This window comes from Kockiozyma suomiensis (assembly GCF_038497685.1).
Source record: "Kockiozyma suomiensis strain NRRL Y-17356 unplaced genomic scaffold V2V93scaffold_7, whole genome shotgun sequence".
NCBI lineage: Eukaryota > Fungi > Ascomycota > Lipomycetes > Lipomycetales > Lipomycetaceae > Kockiozyma > Kockiozyma suomiensis.
Genome location: NW_027117670.1, coordinates 706,796 through 721,218, shown reverse-complemented (window position 1 = coordinate 721,218; position 14,423 = coordinate 706,796). Strand labels below are relative to the sequence as shown.

Genomic DNA, 14,423 nt, shown 5'->3' with positions numbered 1-14,423 from the left:
TGAGTGGATATATGCAGACTGCTCGACGGGTATCATCAGGTATATTTCCACGCTGCGACTCATTTCGAGGGCGATGCTGCTCGCATGTCGGAGTATTGACGAAGGCCTTGAAATAATGTCGATGTTGCTTCTCTTTATAATTGAGAATTTGAATTTGCGGTCCAGTTTGCACTTAAATTTACTCTATCCGGAAGACTACATTTTTGTCGATTAGTTTGCACTTGTGCATTATCTGCTCTTGTGAACGAATTACTCTGAATATGAAATCAAAATGAAAGCGCTACTGTTGAAGATTGGGACGCCGCATAAATTGAGGCTCAGATCGTTAAATGCACTTTCTATCTCTCACCCTCTCTTTTCACTCCCCATTTGCAGTATACCAGGCTATTATCATAGTCTCAGCCCGTACCTTTCATAGTCCACATGCGATTTGTACCTCTAGCCTTTATTTTGTCAGCAGCAAGCATGCGATCGCATTTCAACACAATCGTGACTAGCCTCCGCACGAAGACGCTGCCTGAGATTGGCAACGCTGTCTACACTCGTTCGCGACTCAAGATTCTATCTGCTATAGATCTTGTTCTATTTGAGATCTATACCGGTCTAGCTTATAGAATTCTATTGATTTTTATCATTCCTTATACAGCTATTACCACGCATGCTGCCATTTATCCATTCTATGTGATTTATCCTTGCGGTCGCTAGACACATGTTGCGTTCTGATCGTATACTGATTTTCTTCCCAGGGCTTCTTTTACTTTTTCTGGCATCCAATTCTATGGCCATCCTTCTTTTCTGTTCTTCTGCCTTTGTTTGCATTTATGGTGTCTATCTACGTGGGCTGGTTCACCGTCGCTTACCCACCGCAAGCTGTTGTGATGCTATTCTTGAATGGTCCGATGGGCTTTATCTCTTCTTTTGTTTTGGTTATCAATCAAGCTGCTACAATCTATGGTATTGTGGCAAAGCTATTCTTTATCAAGAGTGCACACAAGACGTTATTCGATACGGTTTGAGCATCTATATATTGATTAACAGATTTTGTATGAGCTGAATTTACTAAAGCGACCCCTTCTAGGTTCTTAGACTCAAAGGACTTGAAAGTTTTGTTGCAGATTCTTCTGGCAATAGTGCTGAAGCACGATTGTCTTCTGACCCCGTTGATCGCGCCTATCAAAGCATTCTCCATACAGCTCATGTGCAATGGCGTTTGTTTATCTATCGTCTTACATCTCCATATTTGTTGCTAAAGAACTTGATTACATTCCCGATACAGTTTATCCCGGTTGTAGGCCCACTTATCTCTGCGCTTCTGCATAGTGTGGACTATGCTAGAGCTGCACAGAGCAGGTACTTCCAATTAAAGGGGTTTACGCCTAAAGATACTCGACTTTTTATTCGTCGTAAATATGGTGGTTATCTTACGTCAGTACCTTTTTTGAGCTTGGATCTAATTTCCATTTTCTGTTTAATTGAATAAAATATGACAGCTAACTTCTTGCTTTATCTTAGATTTGGAATAGTTGCTGCTATTCTAGAATCTCTACCCATTATCGGCATGTTCTTTGGGTTCACAAATGCTACCGGTGCTGCTCTATGGGCAGCGAAGATGGAAAAGAAAAATCAATTTGCTGAACGAACTAATGTTTAGCTGTACTACGACTAATACTGTCTTCTTCTTGCTACTGTCTGATTTGCTTTGAGTTCTTCTGTACCTACTATTTGTTTATGACTCAGAAAAAAAGTGCCTTGCGTTTAAATTAAATAAATCAAGACAAATTGCTTAAGGAAAAAAATCTGTATTCGTATATAACATTACAATATAATTTTGCTGCATATACTCATAACTATATCTACACTTCATTGCACCAATATGCTTCGCCATTTGTCAAGTATCGCGCATTCAGCGGGTGAACAATACGTAGCAACAAGATCTCGAAACTGATCTCTCTCGTTAGTGCATATACTCCGAAAGGATTTCACGAGTAATTCATTTGTTCCTTCGTCGCCGCCCTTTTCGTTAAAGTAGTCGCCTCGAGAGACTTCGTCTTTGTCATCAGAGTCATATGCTTCATCATAGCTTTCTGTTCGAGCAAGTTTTTGCAGTTCTAGAGTTTCAAATATTAGTTCACGTTTATAAATGAGAACTAAGGGTAAGAGAAAAGCTCACCTGACATTGTTAAACCGATATCTGCTGGATTAAACACGTCTTCCCAATCTCCATCATCCTGCGCTTCGGTATCATTGCCTCCACTGGCTTCAGTAGCAAAAATACCAGCCCGACTAGCAATATTGGAATCACTAGGAATAGCTCCAAGTTCTTTTATCAAAAGCTTTATTATTTTTGCATGAGCTGGAATCATGGAATATTTCAACGGTTGATTTTTAGCTCGCGAACGGGTTATGATTACCCCTTTTGTGGCTTCCTCGACGATGAGGTCTCCTCTGACCAAAATTTCCTCGACACGAGAGTCGTGTAACAAGTAAAGACTAGCCAGAGCAGAAATGTTTAATTGGATCTCTTTGTATCCTCTGAAAGCATCGAAATTGTCTAGCCACGCTCGAATGACCGTAACGAGTCCGGTTCCATTCTCCAGCTCGACTTCAGATAAGAAATTAATAACACCCTCAACGTCGATATTAGTCATATGTGCAAACACCAGAATCAAATTCTGGATAAATAGAGGATTGGTAGCTGCATCAAGTCGCTGCGCCGTGGCTGAAAGTAATTGTCCAAGCAGCTCTCCAAGATCGCGACCATATTTATCAACAACCACACTAACTACTTCTCCAATACACATCGCGCATGATTCGTCAATTACTGGATTAAGTAATCTAGCGACGATAGTCAACACGACTTCAATCCCCGATTTTCCGCATGCGTCGCTCCAGTTTCGGAGTTGCTCTGGATCATGCTCAATAATATGAGCAAGTAATTCAGAACCGTACTAACATTATTAAGACGTCAGATAAAAATTGGAAGCCGTAGAAAATGATGAAATAATCATACTTGTAAAAGCTGGTTGTCGTCTGATACCATCAGTATATTGGCTGTTCTGGGAAAGATATAGGCAACCAATCCATCTGGAAGTGGAGACGGTGCGTGGTCCACCAGAATCGCCAGAAGATTCACAATCAACTACAAGAATTAGTATCGTCAAAGTCATACTAGTACCACAAAAGTAGCAGTAACTTACTACAGCATTGGCCAGCTCGTCATCAGTGGGTGTAGCACTTAGTCCTTGAATAAGTGGCGGTATTGCCGTTTCACACAATTTCTGATAATGAACTTGATCAGTAAATTCAGCCAATGTCTCGAATGCTTCAAACGTATCGCTAGTCAATTGGATATTCGAAGCATCTTTAGCTGCTGATAAAAATAAAAGCTGGATAATTTGCGTCTCAGGAAGAATAGCGAGATCTGGATTAATCTTGATTGCAATTTCAAGAGTATCGACAAGAAGAGATGGGGTATCGTCTGCTGCATCAGCAATCAATGAGTTGACACTTTGTACAATTGCCGTCTGTGTAGGTCTATGACGGAACCGCGTGATTGCCGCTGCAAATCTCTGAATGGACATTAAGCATGATGCTCGCACAATATAACCACTATCATCACAGGCGCTTTGAAGTGCGATATCGTACAATTCATCGGCTATATTAGATCCCGTATTTGCTGATTTTAAATTACGTCCAAATGTGCCAGCAAAAATGAAGGACCGTGATCGCAAGAAAGTATCTTCACTTGAAATTCCGCTATGTATGATCTGTGTAATTTTGTCGAGCATCGAAGTTGAGAAAAGATGTGTTCCCAGACTGCGATCCTGTACTAGCACCGTTTCGAGTAAAAATATACAAGATTCTACCAACCGCGTCCCTACGTGGCGATCCACAAAGGAGATGAGCATGTTTGTTAATGTCATAATGACCCCATCAGACCAAAAATCACTAGCTTCCAGAATTAGATCTGATGCGGCGGTCCGGCAAGTATACTTTGTTGACAGGGACATTTCTTCAGTGATGAACGCATTAGGATCATCTTTGTAGTCATCCTCGTTGTCGACAGATATTTGACTCATGGAAATAGCCAAATCAACTATTTTTTCCAGCATCGTCGGTGTCTCTTTGAAAATCTGCCGAATATCTTTCTTCTCATGAATACAGAGTCTGATGAATTCCATTTCTTCTAACGGTAACAGTTTCACATATTGGGCTGAACCTTCGGGATCAGAGAGATCTTCATCGGAGTCAGGATTAGCGAATATGGATATGTATGCGCTTGCTGAACTCGGCCAGTCATTCCACACTGCCGGGAAAAGTCTAGAGGCCACAAATTTCTGCGACTGAGAGGAAAAAGTGGACTCTAATCTTTGAATTGCCTATTCACATCACGTTAGCTATCCAGCAGCATTACAAAACACTTGAGTTCAGGATATTGACTTTTACGGTGTTATGCTTCAGCACAAATAAACCTTCAGATCTAGCTGAGTCCGAATTCTCAATAGTCATAGTCTGCGCAAATATCTCTGACCATTTGTTAACAGAGTTTTCAATAAAACTATCCATTCCATTCATTCCTTTATCGACTTGATTAAAGAAATCTAGAGCAACGCTAACGGTGTCAACAACTTCAGCTCTGACGAGTATGCTAAGCTATATCATGAACATGTTAATAGGTGCAATATGGCAGGCTATCAAAAATTTTACTTACATCGTCTGAGACTGCAAGACGGTATAAAGTATCGAAAACTGGACTTGCAATTGTCGCAAATTGATCAAAAGTAAATCCATCATCAAGCAATTCTGGAGATTTCACAAGGTTAGTTATCTCCCCAATGAAATAGTGTCGTCCGAAAAATAAAATGCGCAAATACCTTTTAGAATAGCCAAAGCACCTTGAACACAGCCAGGATCATTACTTCTCATCAACCCTATTAGATTGTCAAATAGCTCAGGCCATTCATCAGGAAAATCCGCGCTACTGATTTTAGATACTAAATTTGCCGCTAGAGCCTGTAGTCGCCTTTCTGATGATCTTAAAATGATAAACAGTTGAGATCTGACCTGAGCCTTCACTCTCTGCGGCAATGGTTCACCTGTGAACTCTTCAAATTGAAGTGACCATTTACGCAAGATCGTATGTTTGAGCACTAACAGCGCAGACTGTCGAAGTGGTAGTGAATAGTCAGATGAAGCACCAATTCCAATCAGAAACCCTGTCAAATCTGATGCATATGAGCTCTGAAGTTCTCCGATTCGCTGTTCGGCTGCTGTTCGGACCGATTGCTCCGAGGACTGTGTCCCATTAAGCAAATCTGCAATCTGGTCCATACTTTGTAATTGTATTTCCACGCGAGAATATCAGTTAAGCCTGATTTGAAAACTCAAAAGTTCAGGAGATTCAGTCAATTTACTATCTCCACAATCAGTTATATCCTAAATATCAGCTGCAAGTACGGAATTTGTTGAACAGTGAAGTGACCTCCAACGCGCCGGGGAGTGACGCGTAAACGAAATATACATCACGTGACTGAAGAGTAAATTGAGATTACGTCACGCCACTGCCAAAAATTTGGCGTTTGATCACATGATTACGCGACTGTACACATCACGTCTTCTACCCGATGTTCACTGAAATCTATTTAGTTATCTGGTCGTAAATAGTAAGGTGATGGCTTCATTTTCACGAGACAATCTGCAATTTTTGCCTCAGCAGGGTAATGTTCAGGCAAAGGTGACACATAACCATCCTCGCTGGACGTTCTCAGAACTGTTGTCAATATACGCTGAGTTTTTGGTGGTGTGCACTCACACTATTTTATACGAGCGAGGACTTTATCCAGAAGATTCGTTTGCTCTTGCTAGAAAATACAATTTTCCTGTGCGACAGTCAAGACATCCTGCTGTTTGTGAATGGGTTAGAAATGCGATCAGTGCTTGCGTGGAACACATGAGAACTGTAAGTCTGAATCTTTGTGCTATTTGGTGCTGAAGCTAAGACAGTGCACTACTAGGGAGAAGTGGAAAAGATTTCAATGGTTATTATATCGCCTTCGAACATGCCACTTGAGAGAGTAGTCTTTGACGTATCAGCTTTCCCAAAAATACCAATTCGAGATCAAGATCGCAAGTTTGTATTCCCTGACTATAAATTTCTTCTAAAAAGCAGATTAATTAAATCAGATTTAGTCTACCAAATATTGAGCTACAACGATCAGATATGGAAGAACAATTCCGCGCCTGTGTCATGAAACTTGCAACGATGTCACCTGCGCTTGGGCGTCTGCCGCCAGACTGCACATACACCGTCACAATCGAATTAAGCGACGAATCGGCCGCCCCGACCGGTCAAGATTCGCAATGGATTCCTGCTGAAAAGCAGCCACGGCGACAGTCTCGGATAAGCACCGATTTGGTGTACTCTGAAGCTAATCTGAAAAAGCCACCCGAGAACGGATCTGCGCCGACACTCAAACCTATACGGCATATTTATATGGGTCCACTGAGCTTTGATATATGGATAGAGGAGTCAAAAGCAAAAGGAAAACTCGTTGCAAATTAATTTTTGGGGAAGTCGATGGGGCTTCTGCACAGTTTAAAAATATTATGATATCCAAATGCATTGATTCATCGTCTTATCCTACCACTCCATGATTCTATCGATATGATATTCGGTCAACTCTACATCTCGCATCTTATTTCAACCCAAATAATGCCTTGCAGTTCTCATATACCAAGTAGCTGATACTCACAGCAGGAGCCACCTTCAGCAAATTCGGCACAAGACCTCTAAACATACCGTGGTATCCTTCGTTTCGAACAGTTTTTTGAAATACCTGAAGGCTTAAAGTTAAAAATGAAGCTCAAGTAATGATAATCAGAACCAACTTACATCAATCATGCCAGTATAAGTTTGCGGATGCGCAGCTGTCCCTTGCGCTTGTAATCGGGTTCTCAGTAAATTAATAGGATACACAACAGACGCTCCAACGCTACCGCTGAGCGCACCCATAGTCAGAACCAGCAGATTTCCAATCTTCACATTTTCTTCCGAGATGCCTTGCTGTTTTGCTGTCGTTTTTATATACGCCCTCTTCATTGCCTCAAAAGTTCCCAAATCCAAGGCAGCGTAAGGAAAAATTCCGCCAATTCCCAAGATAATGCCTCTATAATAACCTAATATGCCACCTGTCCGCCACACATCTTGCGCAGTTTTAACCATCAATTTGTTTCCTCGTAAATTGCTAGACTCCGCTTCGCATTGGATACGGCTAAAAAGAATTATTAGGGTCATACACTGCAATTTCATAACGATGATTGGAACTCACAATTTTAGAGTGTCTATTGGATAGACTGCAAACTGAGAAACGGCACCGCCTATACCTCCAGCCAAAAATGATGATATTCCAGACATTTCGTTTACTGTTGTGCCTTCGATTTGTGCAAACAATCTCTTCGAGGCCTCAAATGAGCCAAATTTTATTGCTGATTCAGGAAACACTTTTATGATATTCAACCTTTATTTATAAATTTAGCAAAAAACGGTGTTTTGGTCTATGTATGAATCAACTTACCCGTTTCCCACAAAGAAATTTGTAATTCCGCCATGCCGCCAAAGGGTACGTGCCGCTTCCACCAAAGGACTTCTTGCTGGGCTCGCTTTGATTTGGCTGATGGAGCCTGCTCCAAGAGCTTTTGTTACTGTGGGAGCCTGACCTGTCTGCGCAATCAAATACACCTTGAGCCTATAAAAAAATTAGTATAGCGCGACTGAATTCCGAGATTTTATTGCATTCTTACCGATCAAACGGTGCAGTAGCCGTACGAGAGATCGCACCAGCGATTCCACCAGCTAGAAAGTACCCGACACCACCTAACGTCTCGTCGCTCAAAAATACATCTCCTTCAGAGGTAATCGGATAGCTGTCTATGAAATAGCGATATGCGGCACGTATACTGATGTTGTCGACAGGAATGAAAAGAAGGAAATCGCGCCACTCGTTAAATGATATAGAGTTATCATTGTTTGCATCCATAGAATTGAAGAACTGATCTAATCGACTAGCCGATACTGACAGACCAGAACTTTCTAATGCGGCCGCCACATCCTGCTTGTCGAGTTTTCCATTATGATCTTTGTCGACGCTTTGAAAAAGATTCCACAAATGCTCCTCAGTTCTCTCAACAAAGTCCAAAAACTCGGGATACTATTAAATGATGTCAGTCCCGGATACGTCATGAAAACGCTAGAATGCATACTTGGATTGTGCCGTCGCCACTCTGGTCAACTCGAGAGATCACATCGTTTGTGATTCCAACCGCTTTTTGTAGAGCTAACATATTTTGTCAGTACCATCCCATTGACAAGATAGCAGTGAGCTTGTCTTACGATGATTCAATAATCGGAAACCCTCGCTAAGCGATTCTTTATCTAAGTAGCCTTTGTTTCCTGTATCGAGCTCGCGAAAAAGCTTTTCAATTTGCTTTTCTCGAACCGCTTTAGCCTCTGAACTTTGAGCTCGGTGGCCTGAGACCATATTCTTTGCAGAGAGCTATGGTGAGTATTAAAAATAGGCTAAGAGTGGAGCGGAGGTGTGAGTGTTCGCCAGCGATCCTAGAGGTCTGTAACTTTGGACTAATCCCAAAAAGTCAAGCAACAAAAGTCTAGAAATAAAAGCCTGTTGTGCAGTGTCCTTTGCCCGCTATACCACACGAATAAAAATGCGGACTCAAGTCTTCAAAAAGCCAGAAGCTTGGTCGTTTAATTCGATACACGCGCCAGAAAGAGTGAGGCGTGGATCCGAAGAGGAGGAGTAGGGTTCTGCTGAGCCTGCAAGAATATTGAGCCGGTGAGGGTAAGCTGCAAATTGTATTCTTCATGACCATTGTAGAGGGTATTTGAAGATTGAAAATACAGTTTTTAAACAGAGTTATAGCTTATCTGATAGTTTGGTAAAGATTTGACTTACGATTGATATAGGAGTGAAGGAGGGTTGCAATTGACTTTGTATTTACTCGCAGTGACTCGCAGTGATCACAATTGAATCTATTCAGGCAAGATCCTTCCACGGAGTGTACTTTGATCTCCTTTATGCGGTGCAATTTCTCGTTGAAACATCACCTCTGTGTAGATTGTAGTGTTCAAACGAGTAATGATTACTTCTGTGCTCGCAATAATTCCAGATATGTACTATTTCCTGCCAGATCACTTTGTACCAGGACGAATGAGTATAGAAACATCTCTCAAATAAACTAATGCCTTTTAACTCTTATCGTTTACTGGATCTATTGAACATCGTCTTATTTTGATACAGAAGTCATACTGCTTCTTTATAGAGAAAGGAAGCTAGAGGTTTCTGAGAAAAAAAAAGTTCGGTTTAAAGACTTAGGCTAGAATAAATCATATGGGCTTTTTTTCGCAAGTCCTAGGGCTTTCATCAATTTTTTTGAAAAAAAAAACCAACAGCTGAAAGGAAATGCATAGGCTTTACGTAGTTGAAATACAAATAGAAAGCTAATAGGAGAGCTACTGTCGATATTCATGTCTGAGAAATTACAATAACCAAATCTCCAAGTCACGAGATAACCGAGACCATGGAATTTCCCTAGCGCTAGTACACTCTTTATTTATTGCTCCAACTAGAGTAGAAAGCTGTCTTCCGGAAATTGACGTGTTCTTGGGACTATGGGACAAAGCGCCTAAGCCTTTCCTATTACGGAACCACTCAAACAAACATTCTCCTGGGCTACGAGTGCGCGGCCACATTAAGCTTTCACTGTTGCAATCCAAGCTCGGCTCTTCTAAACCCGCGTGCTGGACTCTGTCAACAAACAAGCTGTCCTTGCTCTGAACTTCGCTATTTCCTGTCTTTTGCCTTCCAGGCCACATAGTCAGTTGAAAATAGTACCAACTGCAAGTGTACCGGTTCAGTAAAATGCCAGTCACCCGCTCAGCAGCCGCAAGAGGTGCAATGGCTGCTGAATCAGTGCATTCTACAGATCTGCCCCCAGACCTCAAACCTATGCTGCAACCAGGTTAGCTTCAATAATATCCTCTTTATTACCCTAATACTAACTTACAATCAAGCGCAATCGAAGCGGTCTCAAAAGAAAAAAAGGCAATCGCTGGCTGAGAATCGGCCAATGGTAAATAAAAAAGATATATCGAACAAGAGCCTATCTGCTTCTTTGGCTCCTCAGAATCTGAAGACTTCTACTCCTTCCAAGAAAGACGGATACGAAAGCGCAGACTCATTTGAGAAAGCCATCATATGGAGCGCTAAGAAGGAATCTCAGCGGCGAGTTCAGCTTGTTGATATTCAACCAAATACTCAAACCCTTCATCCCCAAAAGCCAAGCAGGAGCTTGAATGAGGCGTGCCGTAAGAGCTCTAAGGTGACATACTCGCCGATGCTTGCCGCAGTTATGGCGCAAGGCCTCTCTACACCAACAAGTGACGACGCTGTTGCGAGGTCGAATATTACGAGCTCTTCGGTATGTTTTGATATTCTTCTACTCTCAACAATGTATGACTGATGACTCTGTAGGAAAAGCCCAAAACGGAAGATGCCCGGGTTAGCAAAGTTGAGACTCGAACGGAACAGCTTTCAGACCAAAAATCCATCTCAAACCGACTACATCAGCCTACTGCCGCTGCTGATATCGCTACGCCTCCAGCGAGGCGACCTGTCTCACTTCGTCATTTGCGACAAACATCTGATAGTAAGGACTCAATCTCTGCTCCTTGTTCAGCCAAATCTGCAGCCTTATCCGCCACGATAAGCACTGTCAGACGATCTGGTATCAAGACCATTCCCAAGAAGAAGCCAACAGAGGCCATCCCATTCCAATTTGCGACTGAGTCTCGAGCTAAGGCTAAAACCGAGCGCAATAATCTAGTTGCTGAACCGACCCAGAACAGTGATACTGTATCAAAAGTAGTCGCCAATGATATCGCACCTCTTGGCAAGAAACGCAGCGCATTGTTTGAAAGACAGCAGGTAGTTAAAAAATCAATAAGCAATCTCAGCATGAGAAGTCAGTATTCTGGGAAGATTGATATCGGAGGATCAGATCAGTTGCAGCGACAAGCAAGGCAACCACAAGACTTGACCAAACGTGGAAGTTTAATGTCGTCAATGTTTAAACAGGAAAAGACGGATCTAAAATCTTCAAATGATGGCACCCATCATGAGCTACAATCTAAGAGTTCTCGCCGGTCTTTTTTCTCTTCTCTATCTTTTTCTAGATCTAAGATTAGTTTAAGGAACGTGAGTTCAATGGCTGATATCCCTTCAAAAGGCGAATCTCAAAGACTAGCACACCAAAAGACGCAGTCGAGACAGCAACAACAAATTTCAAATAGCACTCAGGCTCAGACTCCACAGCGATCAGCAGGTGTATATGGTCTGCCAGCACAAAAAACTTTAATGACTGCTACAAAAAGACTATCTACAGCGTTTTCCGTTTCGTCTGGTTCAACGCATTCTAGAAGTGGGTCTCGATCAAATCCTGCATCGATGATTGCTACTACATTTTCAGGTGAACTGCAGTCGCAGCACGAGGCTCATAGAGCAAACTCAACGCTGGCGACTGACGAAAGGCAGTCTGAAGGCCACTCGGCGCAAGCGGAAGTATCGGCAATAGTCACATATTTACAGAATACCAATATCTCAGGACCACCAGAGACGACGCCATTGGCGGATCTGCAAAAGCTGCGGCAAGCCGCTTCCGAGCAGGGTCGACAAACGGTTGAGATATGGGCGGCAAGCCGTCAATCTCGACGGGCGACTATGGAAGTAAAGCCAGTCCTTGTCTAGAAAGCAGACGGAAATCTCCTGCATCAGGGACGATTGAAAAAAAATCAATTTCAGTCAAATTTGTAGACTAAATGTGGATTTTCAAGTATACGGGTGTGTAATGTGTAATGTGTATATTGACTGACTTTTGTAATGTATAACTAATGTGTAATTGCTATCAGCCAACTAATTGAATCAATGTATTACGTGGCCTCAATAGAATAGTGACTAATGCAACTGAGGGTAAGGGTTGACGAATGCCTTCAGCTTTGTAAACGAAAATTTGCCTCTGATCACACACGTCTGTCGCAGCCTCACTGGCACTTTCATCGCTTTGTAGAGCACTTATCAGCCGTTGTATGGATTTGATATCGTGCCATCCATCTTCTACCGGCTCTTAGCTCTACAAGGACACCACTAAGATGTCTGTTGACGCCGCATATGCGCTGGAAACTTTCCAGCAAGACTGTACGTTGGGTCCCTGGGTCGGGTGTGTTTCGAGCCTGGTTTACTATGGTGACTGCCAAGGTATGCCGCTGGAGACACACTTTTTGCCCCCCTTTTGGTATTTGTGCCCTGCATTTTTCAGAATACTAATTCGATTATTATGGTTAGTGGTCAATGTTCCTGAAGAAGTGGCGCATTATCTTGAGGAGATGAAGTTCAAGGATGTCAAATTGAACGCTTTACGGCGACGAATTCAGCATTACGATAACTCCATCCAGAAACATATTCGTCAGCATGGATCTCTCAGCGAAAACCCTAAGGAGGCCATAAATAATCCAAAGATTGTCACAGATTACGAGCAGGCGATCAAGTTACAGAATGATAAGTATGAGCTGGCTCATAAACTCGATGGCTTGGTATGTCTTGCTTCGTTGGATGGCATATTTGCTGATATGCCATACATATTGAGTGATCGATGACTAATATATTGCGAACCTAGGTTACTCGACATCTCAAGCGTCTTGATGCTGAAATCAAAAAACTACAGGAAGAAGGTGCATTAGCTCCGAGCACGGAACCTATTGCATTGCCAAATATTCAAGCGTTGCGTCAACAGCAGGTCATGACAAATTCGTCGGTAGTCCACACGCAGGCACAAGCGCATGCCGCGCAAGCCCAGCATCTGGCGGCACAGCAAGCGGCTGCTAGCCAGACGGCCGCGGTTTTTGCCGCTGCTCCGCATACCGGATTCTTGAATGCGCAGAAAAGGGCGTCGCCTCAGGCATTGCAGCAAATGGCTGCTGCTCGGGGCGCTGCTGGCGGCGATTTGCCTGCTGTGAACGGCGCTGGCGCTAGTTCTCAGGGCGCTGGGCTGGGAGGAGTCCACGGCGCATTCGGTGCTGTCGTTAACGGTGCTAATGGGAACGGTATGATGAGACCAAGCAAGCGACATAAAATATCGTCAGCGAGAGGCACTCCGGGTCCCGGAAGTCCTATGAATGGTGGTATGGGCGCTCAGGTGATGCCTTCGGCAAATAGCGCACCCGGTGGAACTGTAAACGCGGCTGATATTGCTGATTTCATGAATATGGTCAATAGTGGCGATAGACAGTCTGTACCGGCAATGATTGTCAACCAGATCCGCAACTCGGGTGTAATTCCACGAGGCGTTGCTAATGCCGACTTGAACGGCGGGGAAAAGATTATGAAAAACAAAAACGTCATGAGACAGCAGCCTAAGAAGTCAACCCAGGAACCAGAAGATGAAGACGATGAAGAGAATAATGATAGCGCTTTATATTGCTTCTGTCAGCAAGTGTCGTATGGAGATATGGTTGCTTGCGATAATGAAGACTGTCGGTACGAATGGTTTCATTATGGCTGCGTTGGTTTGAAAAGTCCTCCTTCGGGGGTATGGTATTGTTCGCAAGAATGCCAGGAAAAGACTCAAAAGACAAAGATGGGAAGGAAGTAGGTTGAAATATTTTATCGGACTTTTCGAGGAACGAAAGAAAATTTTGTATTTTTATTGTATCTGTCATTTATCTCTTCATGAGTTTTCATGATGTCTTTTTTTGGAAGGCGTTTCTTGGCTTTGATGTTTTAAATGTAGAAGCACTTTTATAAATTATCAACATCACTTTGTACAATAACTTCAGCATAGTTTTATTATTGATAATCCATTTAACAATAACTAAAGAAGAATCTATTGGTGATTTTGCAGATCTTGCTGATAATTAACTGAGTATTTTTGGGTTTATTTTTTGAGTTGAAAAAAGGGCTATTATTTCTTGTATTTGACTGGATAACTAGTTGGCCGAAGCGCGGCTTATCTTGAATCGTAAACCTACATATAATTTTGCCTACGATTTATCAATCCAACTATAGTCATATATTCCAATGTGACTCTTGCTGCCTGAGAGGCTCATGATTTTCTATCGCAGTATAAAGTGGTAACAAAATCTGCCAATTACTATTTCGGCATTTTGCATAATCAGTGAACTATTTGAATAATCAGGGCACGCGCATCATCGAACTATCACCAGTTCTTAACTTCATTCGAGAAAGAGGCAAGCTAAATTACTCCATTATTAATATTAGGATGCCGACCGAGAATAAGTCAATAAATTGGTGCTATCTACCTCCCGAGCTATTTGGCAAGATTCTCTCGTACCTAAT

General features: G+C 42.4%; 6 protein-coding genes across 6 annotated transcripts; 4 read left to right on the top strand and 2 right to left on the bottom strand.

Annotated features, from left to right (window-relative positions):
- Positions 1-465: 465 nt before the first annotated feature.
- On the top strand, positions 466-1,651 carry V2V93DRAFT_380463 (uncharacterized protein; the record flags this gene model as incomplete). The annotated part of the gene is made up of 4 exons (XM_066912058.1): positions 466-681; positions 747-1,010; positions 1,079-1,425; positions 1,513-1,651. 4 exons carry the CDS (start codon positions 466-468, stop codon positions 1,649-1,651), a joined length of 966 nt encoding a protein of 321 aa, XP_066765859.1.
- A 96-nt stretch (positions 1,652-1,747) lies between these two features.
- V2V93DRAFT_370168 (armadillo-type protein) lies at positions 1,748-5,478 on the bottom strand. The gene is made up of 7 exons (XM_066910201.1): positions 4,875-5,478; positions 4,712-4,803; positions 4,441-4,653; positions 3,198-4,379; positions 3,011-3,139; positions 2,171-2,948; positions 1,748-2,108 (listed from the first exon to the last, which is right to left on the bottom strand). The coding sequence occupies exons 1-7, from the start codon at positions 5,329-5,331 to the stop codon at positions 1,861-1,863; spliced, it is 3,099 nt and encodes a 1,032-aa protein (XP_066765858.1). The 5' UTR covers positions 5,332-5,478; the 3' UTR covers positions 1,748-1,860.
- Positions 5,479-5,609: 131 nt separating this feature from the next.
- Positions 5,610-6,894, top strand: V2V93DRAFT_370166 (DNA-binding protein). Its single transcript, XM_066910200.1, has 3 exons — positions 5,610-5,959; positions 6,015-6,130; positions 6,190-6,894. The coding sequence occupies exons 1-3, from the start codon at positions 5,672-5,674 to the stop codon at positions 6,560-6,562; spliced, it is 777 nt and encodes a 258-aa protein (XP_066765857.1). The 5' UTR covers positions 5,610-5,671; the 3' UTR covers positions 6,563-6,894.
- Positions 6,629-8,814, bottom strand: V2V93DRAFT_250745 (mitochondrial carrier domain-containing protein). Its single transcript, XM_066907113.1, has 7 exons — positions 8,390-8,814; positions 8,260-8,333; positions 7,801-8,207; positions 7,575-7,745; positions 7,329-7,517; positions 6,893-7,271; positions 6,629-6,836 (listed from the first exon to the last, which is right to left on the bottom strand). Exons 1-7 carry the CDS (start codon positions 8,535-8,537, stop codon positions 6,696-6,698), a joined length of 1,509 nt encoding a protein of 502 aa, XP_066765856.1. The 5' UTR covers positions 8,538-8,814; the 3' UTR covers positions 6,629-6,695.
- Positions 8,815-9,778: 964 nt separating this feature from the next.
- On the top strand, positions 9,779-11,819 carry V2V93DRAFT_405460 (uncharacterized protein; the record flags this gene model as incomplete). The annotated part of the gene is made up of 4 exons (XM_066912653.1): positions 9,779-10,035; positions 10,088-10,494; positions 10,548-10,722; positions 10,753-11,819. The coding sequence occupies exons 1-4, from the start codon at positions 9,936-9,938 to the stop codon at positions 11,817-11,819; spliced, it is 1,749 nt and encodes a 582-aa protein (XP_066765855.1). The 5' UTR covers positions 9,779-9,935.
- Positions 11,820-11,982: 163 nt separating this feature from the next.
- On the top strand, positions 11,983-14,051 carry V2V93DRAFT_370159 (uncharacterized protein). The gene is made up of 3 exons (XM_066910199.1): positions 11,983-12,266; positions 12,414-12,661; positions 12,745-14,051. The coding sequence occupies exons 1-3, from the start codon at positions 12,221-12,223 to the stop codon at positions 13,717-13,719; spliced, it is 1,269 nt and encodes a 422-aa protein (XP_066765854.1). The 5' UTR covers positions 11,983-12,220; the 3' UTR covers positions 13,720-14,051.
- Positions 14,052-14,423: the final 372 nt, after the last annotated feature.

What these genes read in the sequence shown, in the direction of transcription:
- V2V93DRAFT_370168 (XM_066910201.1), bottom strand. Translation starts at nt 5,331, where the DNA reads ATGGACCAGATTGCAGATTTGCTTAATGGGACACAGTCCTCGGAGCAA. An exon ending in TGAAGCATAACACCGTAAAA is followed by an intron (nt 4,380 to 4,440) that starts GTCAATATCCTG and finishes TGATGTGAATAG; the next exon opens with GCAATTCAAAGATTAGAGTC. An exon ending in TATCGGTTTAACAATGTCAG is followed by an intron (nt 2,109 to 2,170) that starts GTGAGCTTTTCT and finishes TTGAAACTCTAG; the next exon opens with AACTGCAAAAACTTGCTCGA.
- V2V93DRAFT_370159 (XM_066910199.1), top strand. Translation starts at nt 12,221, where the DNA reads ATGTCTGTTGACGCCGCATATGCGCTGGAAACTTTCCAGCAAGACT. An exon ending in GGAAACTTTCCAGCAAGACT is followed by an intron (nt 12,267 to 12,413) that starts GTACGTTGGGTC and finishes TATTATGGTTAG; the next exon opens with TGGTCAATGTTCCTGAAGAA. An exon ending in CTCATAAACTCGATGGCTTG is followed by an intron (nt 12,662 to 12,744) that starts GTATGTCTTGCT and finishes TTGCGAACCTAG; the next exon opens with GTTACTCGACATCTCAAGCG.
- V2V93DRAFT_370166 (XM_066910200.1), top strand. Translation starts at nt 5,672, where the DNA reads ATGGCTTCATTTTCACGAGACAATCTGCAATTTTTGCCTCAGCAGGGT. An exon ending in GCGTGGAACACATGAGAACT is followed by an intron (nt 5,960 to 6,014) that starts GTAAGTCTGAAT and finishes GTGCACTACTAG; the next exon opens with GGAGAAGTGGAAAAGATTTC. An exon ending in ATTCGAGATCAAGATCGCAA is followed by an intron (nt 6,131 to 6,189) that starts GTTTGTATTCCC and finishes AATCAGATTTAG; the next exon opens with TCTACCAAATATTGAGCTAC.
- V2V93DRAFT_250745 (XM_066907113.1), bottom strand. Translation starts at nt 8,537, where the DNA reads ATGGTCTCAGGCCACCGAGCTCAAAGTTCAGAGGCTAAAGCGGTTCGA. An exon ending in GTGGCGACGGCACAATCCAA is followed by an intron (nt 8,208 to 8,259) that starts GTATGCATTCTA and finishes ATCATTTAATAG; the next exon opens with TATCCCGAGTTTTTGGACTT. An exon ending in CCAATAGACACTCTAAAATT is followed by an intron (nt 7,272 to 7,328) that starts GTGAGTTCCAAT and finishes AATTCTTTTTAG; the next exon opens with CCGTATCCAATGCGAAGCGG.